Source organism: Pipistrellus hanaki, assembly GCF_964339955.1.
Source record: "Pipistrellus hanaki genome assembly, chromosome: 12".
Classification (NCBI taxonomy): domain Eukaryota; kingdom Metazoa; phylum Chordata; class Mammalia; order Chiroptera; family Vespertilionidae; genus Pipistrellus; species Pipistrellus hanaki.
This window is the reverse complement of record NC_140514.1, coordinates 29,107,659-29,126,251: the sequence shown is the minus strand read 5'-3', so window position 1 is coordinate 29,126,251 and position 18,593 is coordinate 29,107,659. Positions and strand designations below refer to the sequence as shown.

Here is an 18,593-nt window from a genome sequence, read left to right as displayed (position 1 = left end):
GTTATATTTATATAATTTTTAATGCTTATTTCCATATGGTTTTGGTATTGTATTAGATTTCTTTTGAAATTTTACTTCCTTTAGTTTTTAGATACCTTTTGATAATTCAGACTATATGAATATCTATATATTTTGTAGATAGCATTTGTTTTTATTTTCCAAATAACACATTCGTCTAGGTTCTCACCTTTGCAGTAATTGTCATTTTTAACCTCAGCAATTCTAGTGATGTTTGTATTGCTTCTAAAGCATAATTTTAGTTTTGTTTGGAGGAACATAAACCATCTTAAACATATCTTAGGTAAGCTTAGTAGAAAAACCAATTTTGACCTAACCAGATGGCAAAACACTTGAACTTGCCCAGTCTGGGAGTTATACAGAATGAAGAAAGAAATTAGCAGGTAAGTATTTATTGTGATAATGAAGGGTTTTTGTTTATAAGGTAATTCATAATGTGTATTAATGTATCAGTCTAGGTAATATAAGTAAGAGTTCAGGTTTTTCTTTAAAGGTACATGTTACTTTCTATCAAACATGTTCCAGGAGTAGTAAGATAGTAATGAAGCCTTGTTGATGAGTATTCTTTAAAAGATGTTTTTCATCTTTGATAAGCATAATAGAGGAGAATATTAAAGTTAAGGTTGAAGGTATAATAATTGACTTTTTTTTTAACCATTCTAGTTTTTTAATTGATTTAATAAAGAAGAGAGAGAGAGAGAAACATCAATGATGAGAGAGAATCATTGATCGGCTACCTCTTGGATGCCCTACGCAGTGGATTGAGCCTGACGCCCGGACATGTGCCCTGACCAGGAATTGAACCGTGACCTTCTGGCTCATGGATTGACGATCAACCACTGAGCCACACTGATCAAATAATTGACGTTTTTATATGATCTTCAGTGCAGTCCTTTAACTTTTTCATGTCTCTCTCTTTTTTCTTTATGAGAAGTGGAAAGATTCCGTTGGATTTCTTATTAAAATAATGGACACTTTAGTTAGAGACAGAGAAGATTATGAAATTGTTTTGTGTAATCAGGTACTAACAAATCATTGTCTGGCATTCCACAGCTGACCCAAGTTGTTTTTTTTTCTTTTAAATAGGAAGTTGCTTTAAAGAATAAACAAGAAATGCATGCACTACCTCCTCATCCCCAGTTCTACTCAAGCCTTATTGAAGAAATAGGAATTATTGGTTGGGATAAGTATGTCTATTTTAAAATATGTTTTAGAAATGTCTCTATTTTACACATTTCAACTTAATATTTTTTCAGTTTTAGCAATCTATTTTATACCTTTATAATAAAACTAGAGGCCCAGTGCACGAAATTCATACATTTGGGGTGGGGGTGTCTCAGCCCGGCCTGTGCCCTCACGCAACCCTCGGGGGATGTGTGAGTGCTGGCAGTCGTACATCCTTAGACACTGCTGCTGCTGTGCTCCCAGCCCTGAGTCTGACTTGTGGCTGAGCGGTGCTTCCCCTGTGGAAGTGCACTGATCATCAGGGGGCAGCTCCTGCATTGAGCGCCTGCCCCCCGGTGGTCAGTGTGTGTCATAACTGGTTGTTCTGCCATTTGGTTGATTTGAATATTGGCCTTTTATAATATAGGAGGATTGCTTATTAGCCTTTTATTATATAGGATATATCATACCAATGGAAGGAAGAAGACAAGAGAAGACAAGTAATGAGTTAAGATGCACTAATAACAATTCTGCTGAGGTTATAAAGGTGTGTCTCAAGGCACTGATGACATGGACCCTGCCATTTTTTGGATATAAGGTGACAGAATAGAGAAAAATTATTTTGACTTATTTTCAGGTGCTTAATATTAAGACCTTTGTTTTTAAAATAGTTAAGGATGTATGAAGGGAGTGTCAAGGGAAGAGGTAATGGTTCTAGTTTTGTGTTAAATTGATAAATTGAATATGTGTGACATATTTCAGAGAACTCCAGTAAAAAGTCATTGAAGTGCTGATAATTTAAATATAAAATTTTTGAATAATTTCTTTCCAATTAACTGTTATTTGTGAATGCTTATAATTGAGGGCAGTGAGAATACATAGGCACGATTTAAGATTGTTCGTAGAATTTACATATAGAAGAAGAGTCAGAATTTAAGTAGATAATCACAATAGTACTTAATTCCAACTGATAAGAACTATAAATGTAATTATAGGATTTCTTGAGAGCTATTAGTATCAAAGTTATAAAGAGAAGTAGTGCAAGTTTATAAAGTCCTTTATGGAATATATGGTTTTAGAGATGAAAGGAAAGTTTTGACTATTGCTTTGTATTATACATATTGTGATGTGACAGAAAAAGGGATAGATCTCTAACCTAGATAATAGGTGAAAGGCAAAAATAAGGCTACAAATGCCTCTACCACAACCCTCATCACAATATAAATGTTGGTCAGCACCTTAGACTAAGGTCATTGCACACAGGAACTTTCATTTATGAAGTTGCTGTTCTATGCCACCGACTGTGCTAGCCACTTTATATAATTCTTATTTAATTCTCAGCATAAGTTTCAAGATATATATTTATATTCCCAACTTTGTGTGTATATAAATTGAGTGTATACAGACAAGGCTGGTTGCATGTCAGTGCTCAGGCTTTGTGTATGTGAATCATGCTCCCTGGAGTTGTGCTGTGGGTCAGCTCTGATATACAGCCTTCAATAAAGTTCCCTCAAGTACCTTCAGTGTGTGACTAAGGATAAAATTGGCCATATGCAAAATTAATGCATCCTGAGAGACAGTTTCTTGGCTTAGATTTGAGAAAGGTGATAGTGTAATTATGGTGACTAGGATGCATGATTGAATTAGGTATATAGCTGTTACCTAATCATTTGTTTCATAGCTTTACAAATAAGGACTGTTAATAGAAGAGAATATTTCTGCCTGGATTGTGAGAGGCCAAAAGAATAAGATTTGTCAATATTTATCCAACACTGGTAAAGTAAAATCTCCCACCAGTTTTATTTTTTGTGTGTCTTAATTCAAAAATCAGGTATACTTGGCACACTGACAATACTGGGTTTCAGGACACTCAGAGCTAAAACTGAGACCTGAATTGTACTGTCCCAAAACTGGTATTGCTACATTTTGAGGCCCTGCCTCAGCAGCTAGCTAGCTTTTTCATTTAAAATACTAGAAGCCTGCCAAAACTGGTTTGGCTCAATGGATAGAGCGTCAGCCTAAGGACTGAAAGGTCCCGGGTTCTATTCTGGTCAAGGGCATATACCTTGGTTGTAGGTGCGTCCTCAGTGGGGGGTGTGCAGGACGCAGCTGATTGATGATTCTCTCTCATCAGTGTTTCTAGCTCTCTGTCCCTCTCTCTTCCTCTCTGTAAAAAATCAATAAAATAAAAAAGTAAAAAATAAATAAATAAATAAAATACTAGAAGCCTATGAGGGCATGTGACAGGGGGTAGGGGAGGATGGGGGAAGGTCTATAGGAGGAAAAAAGGAGATATATGTACTACTAAATGTAATATTTTAAACGATAAAATTAATAACTAAAAGCAGTGGTATAAATGGCAAAAAATAAAATACTAGAAGCCTGGTGTATGGATTCATGCACCAATGGGGTCCCTCTGCTTAGCCCTTGGGGATCAGGCTGAAACCGGCTCTCTGACATGCCCTGAGGGGTCCTGGATTGTGAGAGGGAGGTTCTCGGGTGATGTACCCGGAATCGGGCTCCCTCCTCTCTGGTTCCAGGTGTGTCGCCTGAGAACCGCAGCTGCCAAATCACCACAGCTAGGCCGCTCCTATGTTGAGTGACTGCCTCTTGGTAGTGTGTGTCATTGCTATTGGTTGGAGGGTCTGCCCCCCTGGTGGTCATTGCACATCATAGCTACCAGTCAGATGGTCGGCCGGTCACTTAGGCTCTTATATACTGTATATAGATCTTTTTTAAATGATACGCATAATGATTTGTATGACAATCTAGTTTAAGTGGACTATGAGAATCTCAATGATTGCTACACCATGTCAATATATCCATATTTCCTTTGCATTCTTAGCAATAATCTTATAAATTTGTTAGTGTAATAACGAAATCTGATAATAAAAGAAACATCTTAATGAAGACCTTGCTGTGTTTTTAAATAACATACTTGACATTTCTAATTAACTCTATAGGATCAGGCATTATAAAAAATTAAGTTAGAAATTATATAGAATTAGTAGCCGTCTTAAGTTTGATTGCTGTTGTTATAATTTCTATACATGTTTAAACTTCTTAAAAAGCACACTAAAAAGAGCAAGTTGTTCAGAGGATAAAGATGAAGATGATATGACAGTTGGGTGTTATGCTGATTCACAAGGGTAAGGGATGCAAAAAGATGTCTTGATTCGCTTCTGTTAACTTCTGCTTGTGTTGTTTTGTAGAGTAGCTCATATAAAACAATGGGAATTAGAGTCCTTGGTGTTTTGCAGGATTGTCTGTTTGGTACTATGAAAGTCCCGAAGTTACAGGTGGACTGATCTACATCTCACTTTACCTAGAATAGTTCTATTAATGAATGCCTTTTATCCTGACCCCTGTCAATCTCAGAAGTGTCCCAGTTTGGAAGAAATTCATAGTCACCTTATTTATAGCATATCTTATAGTTGTTTTAATAGTCACATAACCCCAGATAATTCAGAGATTAAATGGGGAAGTGATATGATGGTTTTATCATTTTTATAGCATATTACTTATCAGAGTGAGTAGAATTCAGGTATTTGGCCTTTCAGATTTGTCTTGGGAAAGAGCTGAATTTTATCTAATTTGTTGTACCACTGAAGGATTGTTCTCATATCTCAACGTATATTAAGTTAGATTTTTAATTAAGCCTATTATTTTAGTAATGGATTTGATCCAGTAAATTTATCCAGTGGAATTATGTTCTATAATTCTCAATGAATTTCAAAGAACTTCATAACATATTGGAGTAAATGGAATACTTGTTTATACTAAATTAATTTCAATAACTGGACCAGGACTTTAATTCTGACTGATCAGCTGTTTGACCTCGGTCAAGTAATGTAACTTCCCTAAGAGCCACATTTCCTTCATTTTTAGTTTGAAACTAATAATGAGTGTTGAAAAGAAACATGTTATGTGACTCAATTAATCCCTGACTAAAGTTTCTATAAAGTTGTTGAGACACTAGATCACTCAAAAATGTCAGACTGTATATGAGTTTTACAGAGATTTAATTAGTGTTGTGATTTAATTATAACCAGTCATAACTTTTGTTATAAAATGCAAAAGAATATAGATGTTAACAAATTACCTTTATAAGAATGTTTTTCCTCATTCATATCCAAATCATTGAATAACTGCAAATTATCTAATAGTGAAAAATTTTGTTTTTCTAAATTGGTTGTGTTGATAGTATCTAATGTAAACAGAATGTGCATTCAGTTGTTTACTACACACATGTGAAGCATAAACATGAACCGGTCTGAATAGCTTTTCCATGTTCATTTAATACATAGAGCACTGGTACATATACAGAAGGGTAAAACTTTTATATTCTTTATAAAAAAAGCAATAAACTTACATGAAAAGCAGCAATGTGAGAGTTTTAAGAAAGGTGAGGTCCTTTTGAGTTACAAATCATTTAAAAAGGTTTGTAGAGAAGGTGGGTTTTGGGATAAGAATGGAAGGAATGTAGAAAGACTTAAAAGGGAGGTTTTGGTGGAGGCAAGGCTGTAATGATGGAAATGAACAATTTTTGAACTTTTGAGTAAATCATTCACTCACATAAGAGAATTAATATGAGGGCGAGACTGACGGGTCTTAATGCTAGACTAAGGATTCTTTCTATGTAGTTGATGAAGGCTCATTGAGTATTTTTGAGCAAGGAGTTACTTAGGTAGATTAATGTAGTCATGGAAGGCAGGATAGGTTGATGTACAGAAAAGACAGGAAGTAAAGACACCAATTAGGGAGGTTGCTTTTTGAAATGTAGGTTTGAAGTGTTAATGCTTAAACTTGAGTGTAGTGGTAAAAATAGAAACTTTGATGCTTTATTAAACCATGAAGGTCTTCAGTCTACCTTTTGATGTTATTACTATGTAAATATACCTAGATATTTAAATAAAAGAAAAACTATGTAACTTAGGCTTTTGGTCAAAATAGGTACACTATTTCAAGCACATTCCTTCTGCTGCTCTACTGATAACATTCAGCTACTAACAAGAACAACAAAAATCTCCCTGAGCTGAAGTATCCTTTTTAAGTGTTATAAAACTTAACTGCCAAGTTTAGTGCCTTTTTACTTATTGCAAGCATATTTACAAAGAAATGCAGCAAGTGATAAATACAAAGTAAAGTGCCAAAGGTATATTTTATTTCTTTAGATTTTATATATGTTTTATATTTTTAGTCAATTTTGAATGTGCCTAGCTAAGTAATAATACCCAAACTCCTTATCTTAAATGTGATTTCACAACTTTAAAAAATATTGAGCATTCCAATGATGAAGGTTTTTAAAATTTATTATTAAAGTGAATTATTTACCTTATTTAAATGAGTAAAAATTATTCCATGTTGTTTAAATCAAGATACTCACCATAACAATAAAGTAGATCGTTTAAAATAGACTTTTTTAAGAATGATTTTTAAAAATTATTTCTAAGAGCTTATCACTGTTCTCCCCTCTATAATATCTTTTTTTTATAGACCAAACACTAAGATATTCTTTCCTATTGTGAATGGATAGAAATATGTTCTTTTAGTTAGGGTACAAGTTAAACTGCTATTAACAAAGAGAACCCCAAATCCTCAATATTTCAAACAAGATAGAATTTTAGTAATCTCATTAACAGCTCAGAGGTAGGCAGATGGTCAGCAGTGAATACAGGTGGCACTGTCCCACAAGGTCATCCAAGAACCCAGGTTTCTTTGATTTGTTTCTCAACTATCTACTGTTGCTTAATTGTTCAGTGTAGTAGCTACTATCCACATATGGGTATTGGCATTTATATTTAAACTACATTAAAATTTCAGTGTCTATAACAACTATATTTAAAATTTTTCGTAGCCACATGTCACGAGGATCTGTTGTTTTGGACAGTGCAGATGTGGAATACCTCCATTGTTGCTGATTGCTTCAGTGGTCAGAGTGGCAATAAGAGAGTTGTTCTTGTCTGAATGGTCTTTGCTGGCTTATATTGCTCAGATCTAGTCTAAAGGAAGGGAGAGTGAGAGGGGCACTGGAGAGGGTAAGGCAATATTTTGTCAATAAAAATAATTCAAAAGGTGCACATATCAATCACTTTTATTATCAGTCTAAAATTTAGTGATAGGCTGATACCCAAGGGCAGCTGGGAAGGATTGCTAGCTGAATGGAGTGTGCCCTGCTAAATCTTGGTGTAGTTAGGGGTGCTATAGAGGCAGGGATTCTATTACCAAAAGGAGAAAATTAAAAGAAATAGTGGAGGTCATGTAGCAGTGTAGGTCACATCTACTCAAGGTGTTAATAATCATGAGATTTCTCCCTGTTCCTGAAACAAAGTAGAAAGAAATCGACATGGGTAAAATGTATAATTTCAAACGACTAGGCTGAGAGTAACCTAAAGTTATAAATGTTTTTATTGTTTTACTTGACTTCTTAAAGTTTAACAAAATTAATCTTACCATTTTAACTGCACAACCATATTTTGAGCATGACATTTTTATCTAATGTTTTATCTCCATGTCTTCAACTTTATGGAACGATGATAATCTTTTGTTTGTGTGACTGGAAACAAAAGACTAGAACTTTTATTTCTGTCTAAGAACATCTGGATGAGGAGCAGCAATGTGAAATACAAAAAGGACTAGTTGGTGATATAGTTGTTTCTTTTCTCTCCCCACCCTTCTTATTCTCTAGTCTATAGGGATATATTCATCATGGTTATAAATGATTTAAGGCTCATAAAGAAAAGCAGCAGCCTTTCCCCACACCATTTTTTAAAACTCCAGTCTTATTCTCTGAGGCAAATACTCTGAAATATTTATCCTTACAACTTCCATATTTTTCAATGATATGCCTAAATTCAAAATTGCTTGATTATTAATTTTAAGAATTACATAGTGATAACTATAATTAAAGAGGGTTTAGTTCCTATACCACCATCTCCCTCCTTTCTTTACTATTCTTTTATTTTTCAATTAGATTTAATATTCCTTAAACTTCTTTCATGTCCATTTAATTAATGATATGTATCTTTTACTCTCAAATTAGCAATTATAAGTTTTAGTGGTCCGAATCTTCTCTCCTCATTTCTTTCCCCATTCTACTTGTCTATTTTTGTCACCTCTTATAGTGGTTAAATATATTTACATTCATTTCTGTAGCTACAATTCTTTTAGCTTTGTTTATTCTTGGATTTTCAAAATTGGAATTAGTAAGCAGTTTGATATTTTTCATTAAAAAGTTAATGGTAGAACAATTACAATTTTAACATAGCTTCATTGTTTATAATTTAGATTAAAATTTTCCTTTTCCTTTTTGGTTTCCTTTTTTTTATTATTAAACATTCCCTTAATTTCTCCTCATATATATCATACCCTCTATTCTCTCTATTCTATAGACTTTCTCCTTTCCTTCCTTTGCCAGCTATCTTGCTCCCTGGATCTTCTTTTTCTGTTTTTTGTTGTTGTTGTTTTTTGTTTGTTTGTTTGTTTGTTTTAATGTGTTTGTCACCCAGTGTTCTTCAAACCACTTTTTATTTTTATAAAATTTGCTTTAGTTGATGCTATTTCCTTCTTATTCTTTTTATAACTATGGATTTATCTACATCTTAAAAATTATTTTTTAGTGAGTAAAGAGAGGATATAAATAAATTATGTGCTATATCAGCATCTTGAATCTGAAGTGTTAATGCTTTCAAAGTGATGTGCCCATATATCTGAACTTAGAGTTATATTGATAAAATGTGTGATAAAGTCTCATATTCTATATTTTTGGGGGTAGGGGAATTTGAGGTACTTGTAGATATAGCTGAAAGAAATTAGTGATTAAACATTTATGTATATCATTGATATTTTTGTGTAAGTAAACATTTTTTCTGGAATCGTTTTTTTCTAAGACCCTAGACTTTTTATAGATTATGATAAACATTCTTCTGCTGATAAAGACTATCTTATCTTTTAGTTTGTTGTTGAAGATATGCACCTTTTTTAGATTTAAATCTATTTTTTATTACAAATAGTGTTCCACAACTTTATTGCCCATTATTTTTGAAATGGACCCACTTTCACTCTTATACCAGGCCAGTGACTAAGCAGCACACAGTGATGTTAAAAAAATGTTTCCTGGGTGAGAAGGCTAATGTTAGTGCTGACCTCTAATGGGTCTTACCAGCAGTCTGGGTGATAAGTTGTGCAATGCTCTTAGGCTACTTTTTATCTTCACAAGAGAATAGTATTGTAAAAATGTCAAAAAATATCCACATGCCCAGTTCACTAGTAAATATACTACTAAATTTGAACATTTTTGGCAGTAGCTTATGCTACTCAAGGGACCATAGTTTTACAGAATGATATATTTCAAAGGGTATTGGTTTCCGTTGCAGAAAATTCATACATTTAGAGCAACTTAAAGCCAAAACAACTACGCTTGTCCTATATGTTTAAAATATTAGTCATCTTGAATGCATGCCCAGGTTAAGTGTCAGAAACTATATGTCGCAGAAAAAGAAAATTTATTGTTAGGAGATCAGGCTATACCTGTGCTCACGCAGCATTTTCCTTAGAGGATCAATTTAAGTATGAACTAATATCGGCCAGATTTTTGTATAGTAGCATTATTGATAATAAAGGAAAAGTTCATCATGGAGAAAACAAATAAAGGAAGCATAAGAGTCTCATACCGTATAAAACTACAGAAATGGATCAAAGACTTTGACAGGAAGTTTAATGTGTACATAAGTAGAAGCTGACAGGAACATGCTGTGTGTGCCAGAGGTTCCAGTGATGGAAAACCGAAACATAGTGCTCACTGACCACAGCATGAGCCTTGACACACATTGTAAATAATCCAGAGATCTATGACTACATTAAGCACTAGGCTGGTGTATTAATGGCAGTAAATCTATATAGCAGCATAAAGGGCTGGCATGCAGAAATCTTTCTGATTAATTTTGCAATGGATTAATAGAAATATAGCAAATATTTTCATTTCCAATTCTACCATTCTCCACTCCTCCCCCCAGTCCTGTCCTCCCCAGTGTGATCACTTTTTATTCTCTTCTTCTCACCAGACTTGTATATGTGGATTCCTCCTTCAGTACCATCAAGTTAAAAGCTGAGGATGCTTCTGGTAGAGAGCATCTAATCACTCTCAAGTTGAAAGCAAAGGTATGTGCTTTATTAAACTGTTATTGTGGTCAGGAAATGCTTCGTGAAATGACCTCTATTAATGTTTTCAATCTAATGAAGTGCCAGCTGCTTCTAGAATATGTACATATGGTACTTTAAAAAATTATTTTGGAAAACCTCAAAGAAAAATTCAGCAGGTTTCTAAAAGCCTAGATATAATTTCATGTCACTATTGTAAATAGTTCAAATGTGATCAAAATATAGACTTCATAAAAAAGAAATATTGCAGTAAGATTCAGCAGCTTTTAAAGTATCAAAATGTTATTTTTGTAACATCCAATACAGAAAAGAGTTGGAAGTTTCCATTATCCCAAGTAAAGTTCTACTAAAGGTCTTTTGTCTTCAACTTGACTATGAATTACCTTTGTAGTTCTTATTTCTGACCCACTCCCAACCACCATACACAGACATACACATACATGCATTTTTTATTGTTTGTTTTGGCTGATTTTTTTTTTTTTTTTACTTCTGTTATTTTAAGAATTTGCCAAGGTTATGCCTCTCTTTACAGGGCCTTTATAGGCTAGTGATCTATAACTATTCATTAATTTATTGGCACAAAATATAGCTGTTTCATCTTTATTTTTTAGTTCTAGATTGTGAATTTTGAGAAATAAGTAGAATAAGCAAGTTCAGCATATTAATCATTTATTTAGTAATCACTAGGGAAACATAAGAATTTCAGAAAACCAGGACATCTTTTTTTTATTGTTCCCAGGAGTCATCAATCAACTCTATTTCAGAAGATTGCAGTGATGAAAAGATCAATTGTGTTTGTCCTTTTTAAAAATGTGCCTGGCATTTAAGCTTTCCATGAGAGAGAATTAATATATAAAGCTGTACTGGGTGACACAGAAAAGTTGATATCTTATAGTGCCTCTATATCAGACAAATTGAGAAATTACTCATTCCCTCTCTTTTCTCACATACAGAATGTTTAGGCATATATAATTTTAAGACTCGTGTGATAAGTCCTAAAAAATATGAGTGGGCTAGAAATCTTATTTGTAAAATAAGTTACATGGATATTTTAGTTAAAATAAAAATAAATTATTTTCCCTTTTAATTTTTAAAGCTGTGCTTTTTTTAAAAACCAAGGAGAAAACTGTCCTTATTCTTCCAAAGGTCACACATACTGCCAGTGGCAAGGGTTCTGTCATTTCCCTTAAAGCTTTACTTGTTTCTTTTGTTTGTTTGTTTGTTTGTTTTTTTAAGAGCCTACTTTTTGCAAGCATTTCTACTTACTGAAGGGATAATGCTTCAAGTCTGCACCTGTACCTATACCTACAAAGATGTTATTATTAATTCTAGTTAATGATGTTAATGGTAGTATTGAGAGCGAGTATGTAGCTATTAGTCTTTTCCCTTTTTCTTATGTCTTCACAAGGTAGATAAGGTGACATTTTTAATATTTCTCTGGAGAATCTTTTCAACTGTCAATTTTTGCAGTATCAATAGCTGTGAAACACTATCATGGATGCCCTGGCAAGAGAGAATAGAAAGCTTTATTGGAGTTGGGAAAGAATTAGGAAGAAAATCAAATGTGTGTGTTTTTTTGTTTGTTTGTTTGTTTTTGCTTTTTTGTTTTTGAAAAGACAGTGGAACTGAATGAATCTTATGTTGGTATGATTTACTAGAGTCTTTAATTGTCCATTTAGTTCCATTTTCATAGAGATAGACCTAAGTTCTTTTTTAGATATGGTCATTTTTTTTCTAGGAATATTTGGATCTGGGATTGTCAGTTAAAAATAGCGATTAGCTGAAACTGTATTAAAGTACAAAGACACATTTGTAATACCTTAATCAATAAAAATAAATAAATAAAATGGTATATTTATGTGTTAAAAAAAAGTACATAATGCAAAATCTTAATCCAGACTAAGTTTTAAAGGATCAAGTTGATTTAAAAACAAAAAATAACACCTTAATAAGAGGCTTGTTTTGTAAATATACAAAACTTTTTTTATGTATATAGTAAAGAAATTCATTAGTTGAAGTATTTTTATTCTGATATACATACTTCCAATTTTGCTCCTTCCCTTACTATCTGCAAAAACCCACAAAGAAAATAGTATCAGAAACCCCCACACACAAAAAAATAGAACTAGATGCTTCCTATTAAAAATAAATATATATAAAAAAGAACTATGGTAAGGGAAATAGTTAAGTTTTTTTTTTTTTTTTTTTTTTTTTTTATAAGTGATTTTTAGGCATTACATAATACTTATAGTATATCCTGAACTGTGGGATGTAATTACTTTCTTTCCTTGAGGAAAATAAGTAGCCTAGTGCTTCTTCACCTTTGGCCTAGATCAGAACTATTTGAAAAAACAAATCACATGTGTATATCAGAGGCTGGACATTCTCTCTCTGATGGACATTTTTATAAATCTGCAATTTGTATGCATTTACTTGGGAAGCCTCTTAGATGGTCCAATGACATGACAGAACAGTTTGGGTTAAATTTTTTCTTAGAACTATATTAGAATTTAAATATTGGATGTGACAAAAATATGCACTTTTATAATTTTAGAATCATTTTATATTTATTGATTTGACTGAATCATTTGAATTGAGATTTTTATACTATATTTTAATTTAAAACAATTGCTATACTTATTTTTCAATTAATATTCCTTTATGTGGAGTTTTTATTGTCAATTATACTTCTAAAATGAAACTTATGGTAGTCTTTGGTGATTTTATATAGACCTATCCTACTTACTGAAAACTCTGAATTTTAATAGTTATTTTATAATATTTTTAGTTATCTATGTTGTAGTTAGTACTATAATACAAATAATTCTGAATATCTAGGACACTACTTCATAATTCATGTTAAATTACCCACAAGTATATAAATTTGTGCTTTTTAGGTTCTGTGCAGTTTTATAAAATTTATTATGTAAATAAAGTTGATCTTAAATGGGAATATAATTAACACACATGATATATGCATTTAATTTATAATAGATATATAGAAAGCAAATAGATCAGTCTTATTTATGTTTAGATGTTTGAATAATTATACATAAAATGTATTTTGAAGATATTATCTCAGAAACTATCCCACATTTATGTATGTGAGATTATGTTATATTTAGCATAGCCTGCTTTTTTGTTCACTTGCTAGATTTCTATGTCAGTGTACATACATAGCATTTATTCTACTAAGTCCTACTTAAAAAAAAGATCATATTCTCTTTTAGCATAATGAGTTATAAGTATTTAATTACTTCCAAACTCATAGGTGCTTTACTTGGTTTATCTATTCTAAATACAATAAATATTTCATTAACTTCATACTCTTACTCAGATTGATGATTTAAGTTAGAGAGTTGGTATTGGTCATTGTCAGCATCAGTGGGAGATAAATAACAGTATGCCAAAGCAAACTAAATATTCCATTTTTGACCCATGGAGGTTTCAAATGTGCATTATTAGTTTTACAGATTGTTAACATTTTGGAGGAAAAATAAATTTTATAACCCTTTTAGGTGACTTGCATTATTTTTACTTAAAAACAGAAGTTTACTGACTTGTCCAACATCAGGCAAATTAATTGGCAGAACTAATGAAAACTAAAGTCTGCCTATTTACTTTGATATAATCACATGCCTAATAAAAATGGCATACAAATGGTTTTCCAGTGATTACAGCAGTTATACTCTTAAATACATCATCTGATACTTAATTGTCTGAATTAGAGCTCCCTCTTTAATTTCAGCCTGACCTTTCTTAAATTTCCTCCCAAATTAGAGCATAGTTATATTTATATGATTTCCTGTATTTTTGTCTTTGTGTTATTGGTTCTGTATATCCAGATATCATTAGTCAGAGTTTACAGTAAGTTTTCTTTCCGGTCAACAGATCATTATAACTAAATGTTAATTCATTTCAGAGCATTGACTTCAATGGCATTTTGTAAATACGATAGTGAAAATTTTGTCCCTTTTTGTTTTATTGAGCAAAGTAGTGAAAAATAAACTGCAAAAAGTGAATCTAAAACTTTTTTTAAAGTCTGTCAAATGAAAGTTTTCTTAAAACTAATTTTATTTTAGTAAATTTAGCTTTTTAATGGAAAGAAATGAGTATTTTTAAAATTACATGTGACTTTGAAAAATCCAGAATTGCATTTTAGAGAAATCATGTAGTACAATTCTCTAATAACAAAATTGATTTTAATAATAACTACATTTTGTCTTTAACTTAGAAACCCATTTGTCATAATGACTTTCACTTTTTGTAGAATACTGTTGAAGAATTGATTTTCTGTTTATCAACCATGAAAAAAATTTTTTTTTTGGCTTAAAACTAGTACTTTTGTTTTTCCTTAATAAAGAAGGCATTTTATTCTTTTTAAAAATCTTCTTACTAAAAGTAATTGCTTAATTGTGGAAAATACATTTATTTTATAATTAAGAATTGTTTGTATTTTTATGCATTCCTTGATTCTGATACTGCCTCTTCAAATAGTATTATAGCAGGCTATTTGAGATTAAATTTTACACCGAAAGGAAACTAATATCAATAAGTTTGACCTCTTGTTTTAAAGATAAGAAACTTTAAAATAAGAGGCACAGGGTGGTTTCCCCCGCAATCACATTAGCAGCTCACCCAACACTGACTTCACTCATTCTTCCTTGATCAAAATTGATTGTGTTTTCCCCCCCAGATCATCAAACTTTGTATCCCTTGAACATAATTTTAACTGCTATAATCAGTTCTTGACATCTGTAACAGTAAGAGCAAAATATTTATATATAATACATTTGCATTAATAATACTATTCCTAATCAATTTTTCTAAAACACCTCATGTGAAATTGTCACACAGAAGTAAAATGAATCTATATTTTTGCTTTTTCATAGTACCCTGCGGAATCACCAGATTGTTTTGTGGATTTTCCTATTCCATTTTCTGTTTCCTGGACTACACAGGTACATTATTAAAAAAGCATATTCTGTTTATTTATATGTGGCCATTATAGGTTATAAAGTGATTTTCTTTTAGTTTTCTATAAGCATTTGTTTATAAACAGGTCTTCTAGAGTATATCTTTTATATCTCCTAGTAGTTAATATTCATTTTCTCTCTGTCTGCACACACATACACTCACACACGTAAATACACCATTCAGCCTTTAGATCTTTATGCTTCAGTTTAGACAAACATGAAGAAGCTCTGTTGACAGAAATTTTGCTTTAAATTTAAATTCTAAAGCACTGTTTATAAAACAGTGAGCAGTAAGTAGAAAATTGGGTGACATTTTTCAGACTGTTAAATCTTTTAACATTGTTGACAAAATATCAGAGAATCTTCAAAAGAGAATGAGTTATGATTAAAAATATAAGCCTTTCCCTTTTAACTCTTTTTTTATTTATTTATTGTTTTTAAGTGTTTTTTCTGCATTCATCCTTGGGCCTAGACAATTTTATTTTTGTATGTATTTCCAAACATTCATACTTTGAGTAAAGAATATTGGAGATTCTTTCTCCTGCTCCTGTCAATTGAATTTCTCAATACATTGATGATATCTAATAAGATAATGCGTTTACAAGTGCATTGTAAACTGTAACATTATATAGTTATAAGATATGATTCTCAGTAGTATCATCATCAACATTATATGTATGGTTTCTGAAGACCTGGCAGAATAGTAGCAGTTAAGTTCAAAGAACAACCTAGTGATGATGGGCATGGCCCTTCTTTCATTGGTAAATTGTGTCACACATTTCTGTTCTTATGCAAAGAAAACAAAATTCCTAGTGACATTTTACAAATATTTTTTGTTAGGAAATTTTGTTAGATTCAAGTGAAAATTTATGCTAGAAATATATAAAGCAATTGTCCTGAATATGAAGTGTTGTTTTTTTTCGTTGAAAAAACGCCTAACAGCATTTAAATAGTTTTATGAAGGTTTTACATTTGTAAAAATATATTCAAAATTATTTTTCTCATTTTTTTTTTCTCTAGAAACATAAAAAAGGCTTTCTCCTTTCAATGGGAATAGAGAAAAAAGCAAAATAAAGGAGAGGAAAAGCCATGTGATTTGCTTTTGGTATTCTGTTATGTATCATAATTATAGTAGAGGCCCAGTGCAGGAATTCAGGCACCAGTGGGGTCCCTTTGCCTGGCCCACGGGATTGAGCCAAAACTGGCTCTCTGATATTCCCCAAGAGGTCCTGGATTGCGAGAGGGCACAGGCCAGGCCAAGGGACCCCATGGTGCATGATTGGGGCTGGGGAGGGATGCAGGAGGTTGGCCAGCCAGGGAGGGATCACAGGAGGGCTCCAGGGCATGTCTGGCCCGCCTCCCTCAGTCCCTATTGATCAACCGGACCCCAGCAATAAGCTAACCTATGGGTCGGAGGGTCTGCCTCCTGGTGGTAAGTGCACATACTAGAGACTAGTTGACTGGTTGACTGACCTCTAATGGTCAGTGTGCATTTTTAGCATATCATTAGCATATTAGGCTTTTATTATATAGGATAGAAAATAGTGTGTTGACTTAAAAAAAAAAGATATGAATTGTATAGCTTTGCTTTTTTTAATATACATTGTTTATTTGGCTCTGTAAGCTTTATCTTTGTTAATTTTTAAAAATATGTTTTTATTCATTTCAGAGAGGAAAGGAGAGGAAAAGAGAGATAGAAACATCAGTGATGAGAGAGATTCATCTATTGGCTGCCTCCTGCATGCTCTCTACTGGGGATCGAGCCTGTTACCTGGGCATATATCCTGACCAGGAATCCAAACATGGCCTCCTGGTTCATGGGTTGATATTTAACCACTGAGCAACACCAGCCAGGCTTTATCTTTTTTTAATGTGAGACAGTGCAATAACATTATACCCAGATTGCATTACTCTTTCCAGATATGCTATCTGTAAATTTTACTTCAGTATTTATCAAAACCCAAGTTTGAAGAATATGTTTTTGATGTTTCTTCATTTTTTTTTAAAAAAATGTAGATAACTATACAGGTTTTCCGCAGATTTTATTCTGTGAAAAAAGTTTGCATCTCCACAGAAAAATGCACTTACCTTGTTTTGCCTTTTAGCAACATTAATGTGTGAATAGACTAGACTAAAAAAATCTTTGAAGAAATTTTTTTTAAATTTTGTATCTTAACATTAGTTCAAGTGCCTTAGATATTAAGTATGAAGTGTTTATAATACTAATTTAAATTCAAAATTTAGATTTAACTGGGTCATACAAATGTTCTGTTTTGTATTAGCTCCAAGAAAATAGAATTAATTAGTAGTAATCGGAATGTCACAAATTAATTTTTAAGTTACAGAATATACTAAAATCCGTAGCAAAGTACAGAAAGAAATTTGGATACCTTATTATCCACAACTCAGTTTTGACAGATGTTAATATTTTGTCACATTCACTACAGATATATCTCTTCCTGTTTCTGTCCTCTCTTAGGAATAAAATGTTTTTGGAACAACTAAGATTTACCCCTCCTTTTCCTTCCTCCTTTCCTCTTCCTTTTCCTCTCTTCCTTTTGAGAGGTAACCACTTCCCTGAAATGATGTGAATGCTATCTATGCATATTTTTGCTACATTTGTTTATGCCATTTTCTATCACATTTGCAGTCTGATTTTTCACAATGGTTTTTACAATGGTTTACCAATGACCCATGCATATGTGGCACATTTATTTTAAATGCTTTATATCATTCCATTATATGAATCTACCAGTTAATTTATCTGTTGCCCAGCTGATAAGGTTGTTTGCAATTTCTCACTAAATTTTTTGCTGCAGTGACATCCTAACATGTTTCTTTGCACACATGTGAGACTTTTAGTGCTGCCTATGCCTAGTAGTGAAAAGGCAGGGTTGTAGGGAACTGTGCCTCTCCGGGATTACTACATGCTGCCAATTGCCTACCCAAATTGGTTATATAAGTTTATACTCCTGCCCAGTAATGCATAATAATTCCTACATTTTCAAAGACCTTCCAAATCTTAGTCTGATTTTATTCTGACCTTAATTCTTATTAGGAATGATAAATCATTATTACCGTTTTTATACCCTGAGTCTATTTAATTTTTTTTTATTATAAGCATTCCTTATATATTCTGGATACTGATTCTTGTTGATTATTTTGAAATTTTAGTATCTTCTCCCTGAAGCATGTCTTTTAACTTTGTTTATTATATGTTTTGTCAATCTGAAGTTTAACAATTTCTTTCTTGTGATTTGTACTTTTTTGGTCTTG

General features: G+C 32.4%; 1 protein-coding gene across 2 annotated transcripts in view; it reads left to right on the top strand.

Annotated features, from left to right (window-relative positions):
- FANCL (FA complementation group L) overlaps positions 1 to 18,593 on the top strand; it is a 51,525-nt gene that overhangs the window by 14,139 nt on the left and 18,793 nt on the right. For both annotated transcript variants that reach the window (XM_084900407.1, XM_084900408.1), the window contains 3 exons: positions 1,105 to 1,205; positions 10,245 to 10,341; positions 15,234 to 15,302. In XM_084900407.1, the coding sequence (XP_084756533.1) occupies positions 1,105 to 1,205; positions 10,245 to 10,341; positions 15,234 to 15,302 (267 nt within the window). The remainder of the gene's footprint in view (positions 1 to 1,104; positions 1,206 to 10,244; positions 10,342 to 15,233; positions 15,303 to 18,593) is intronic.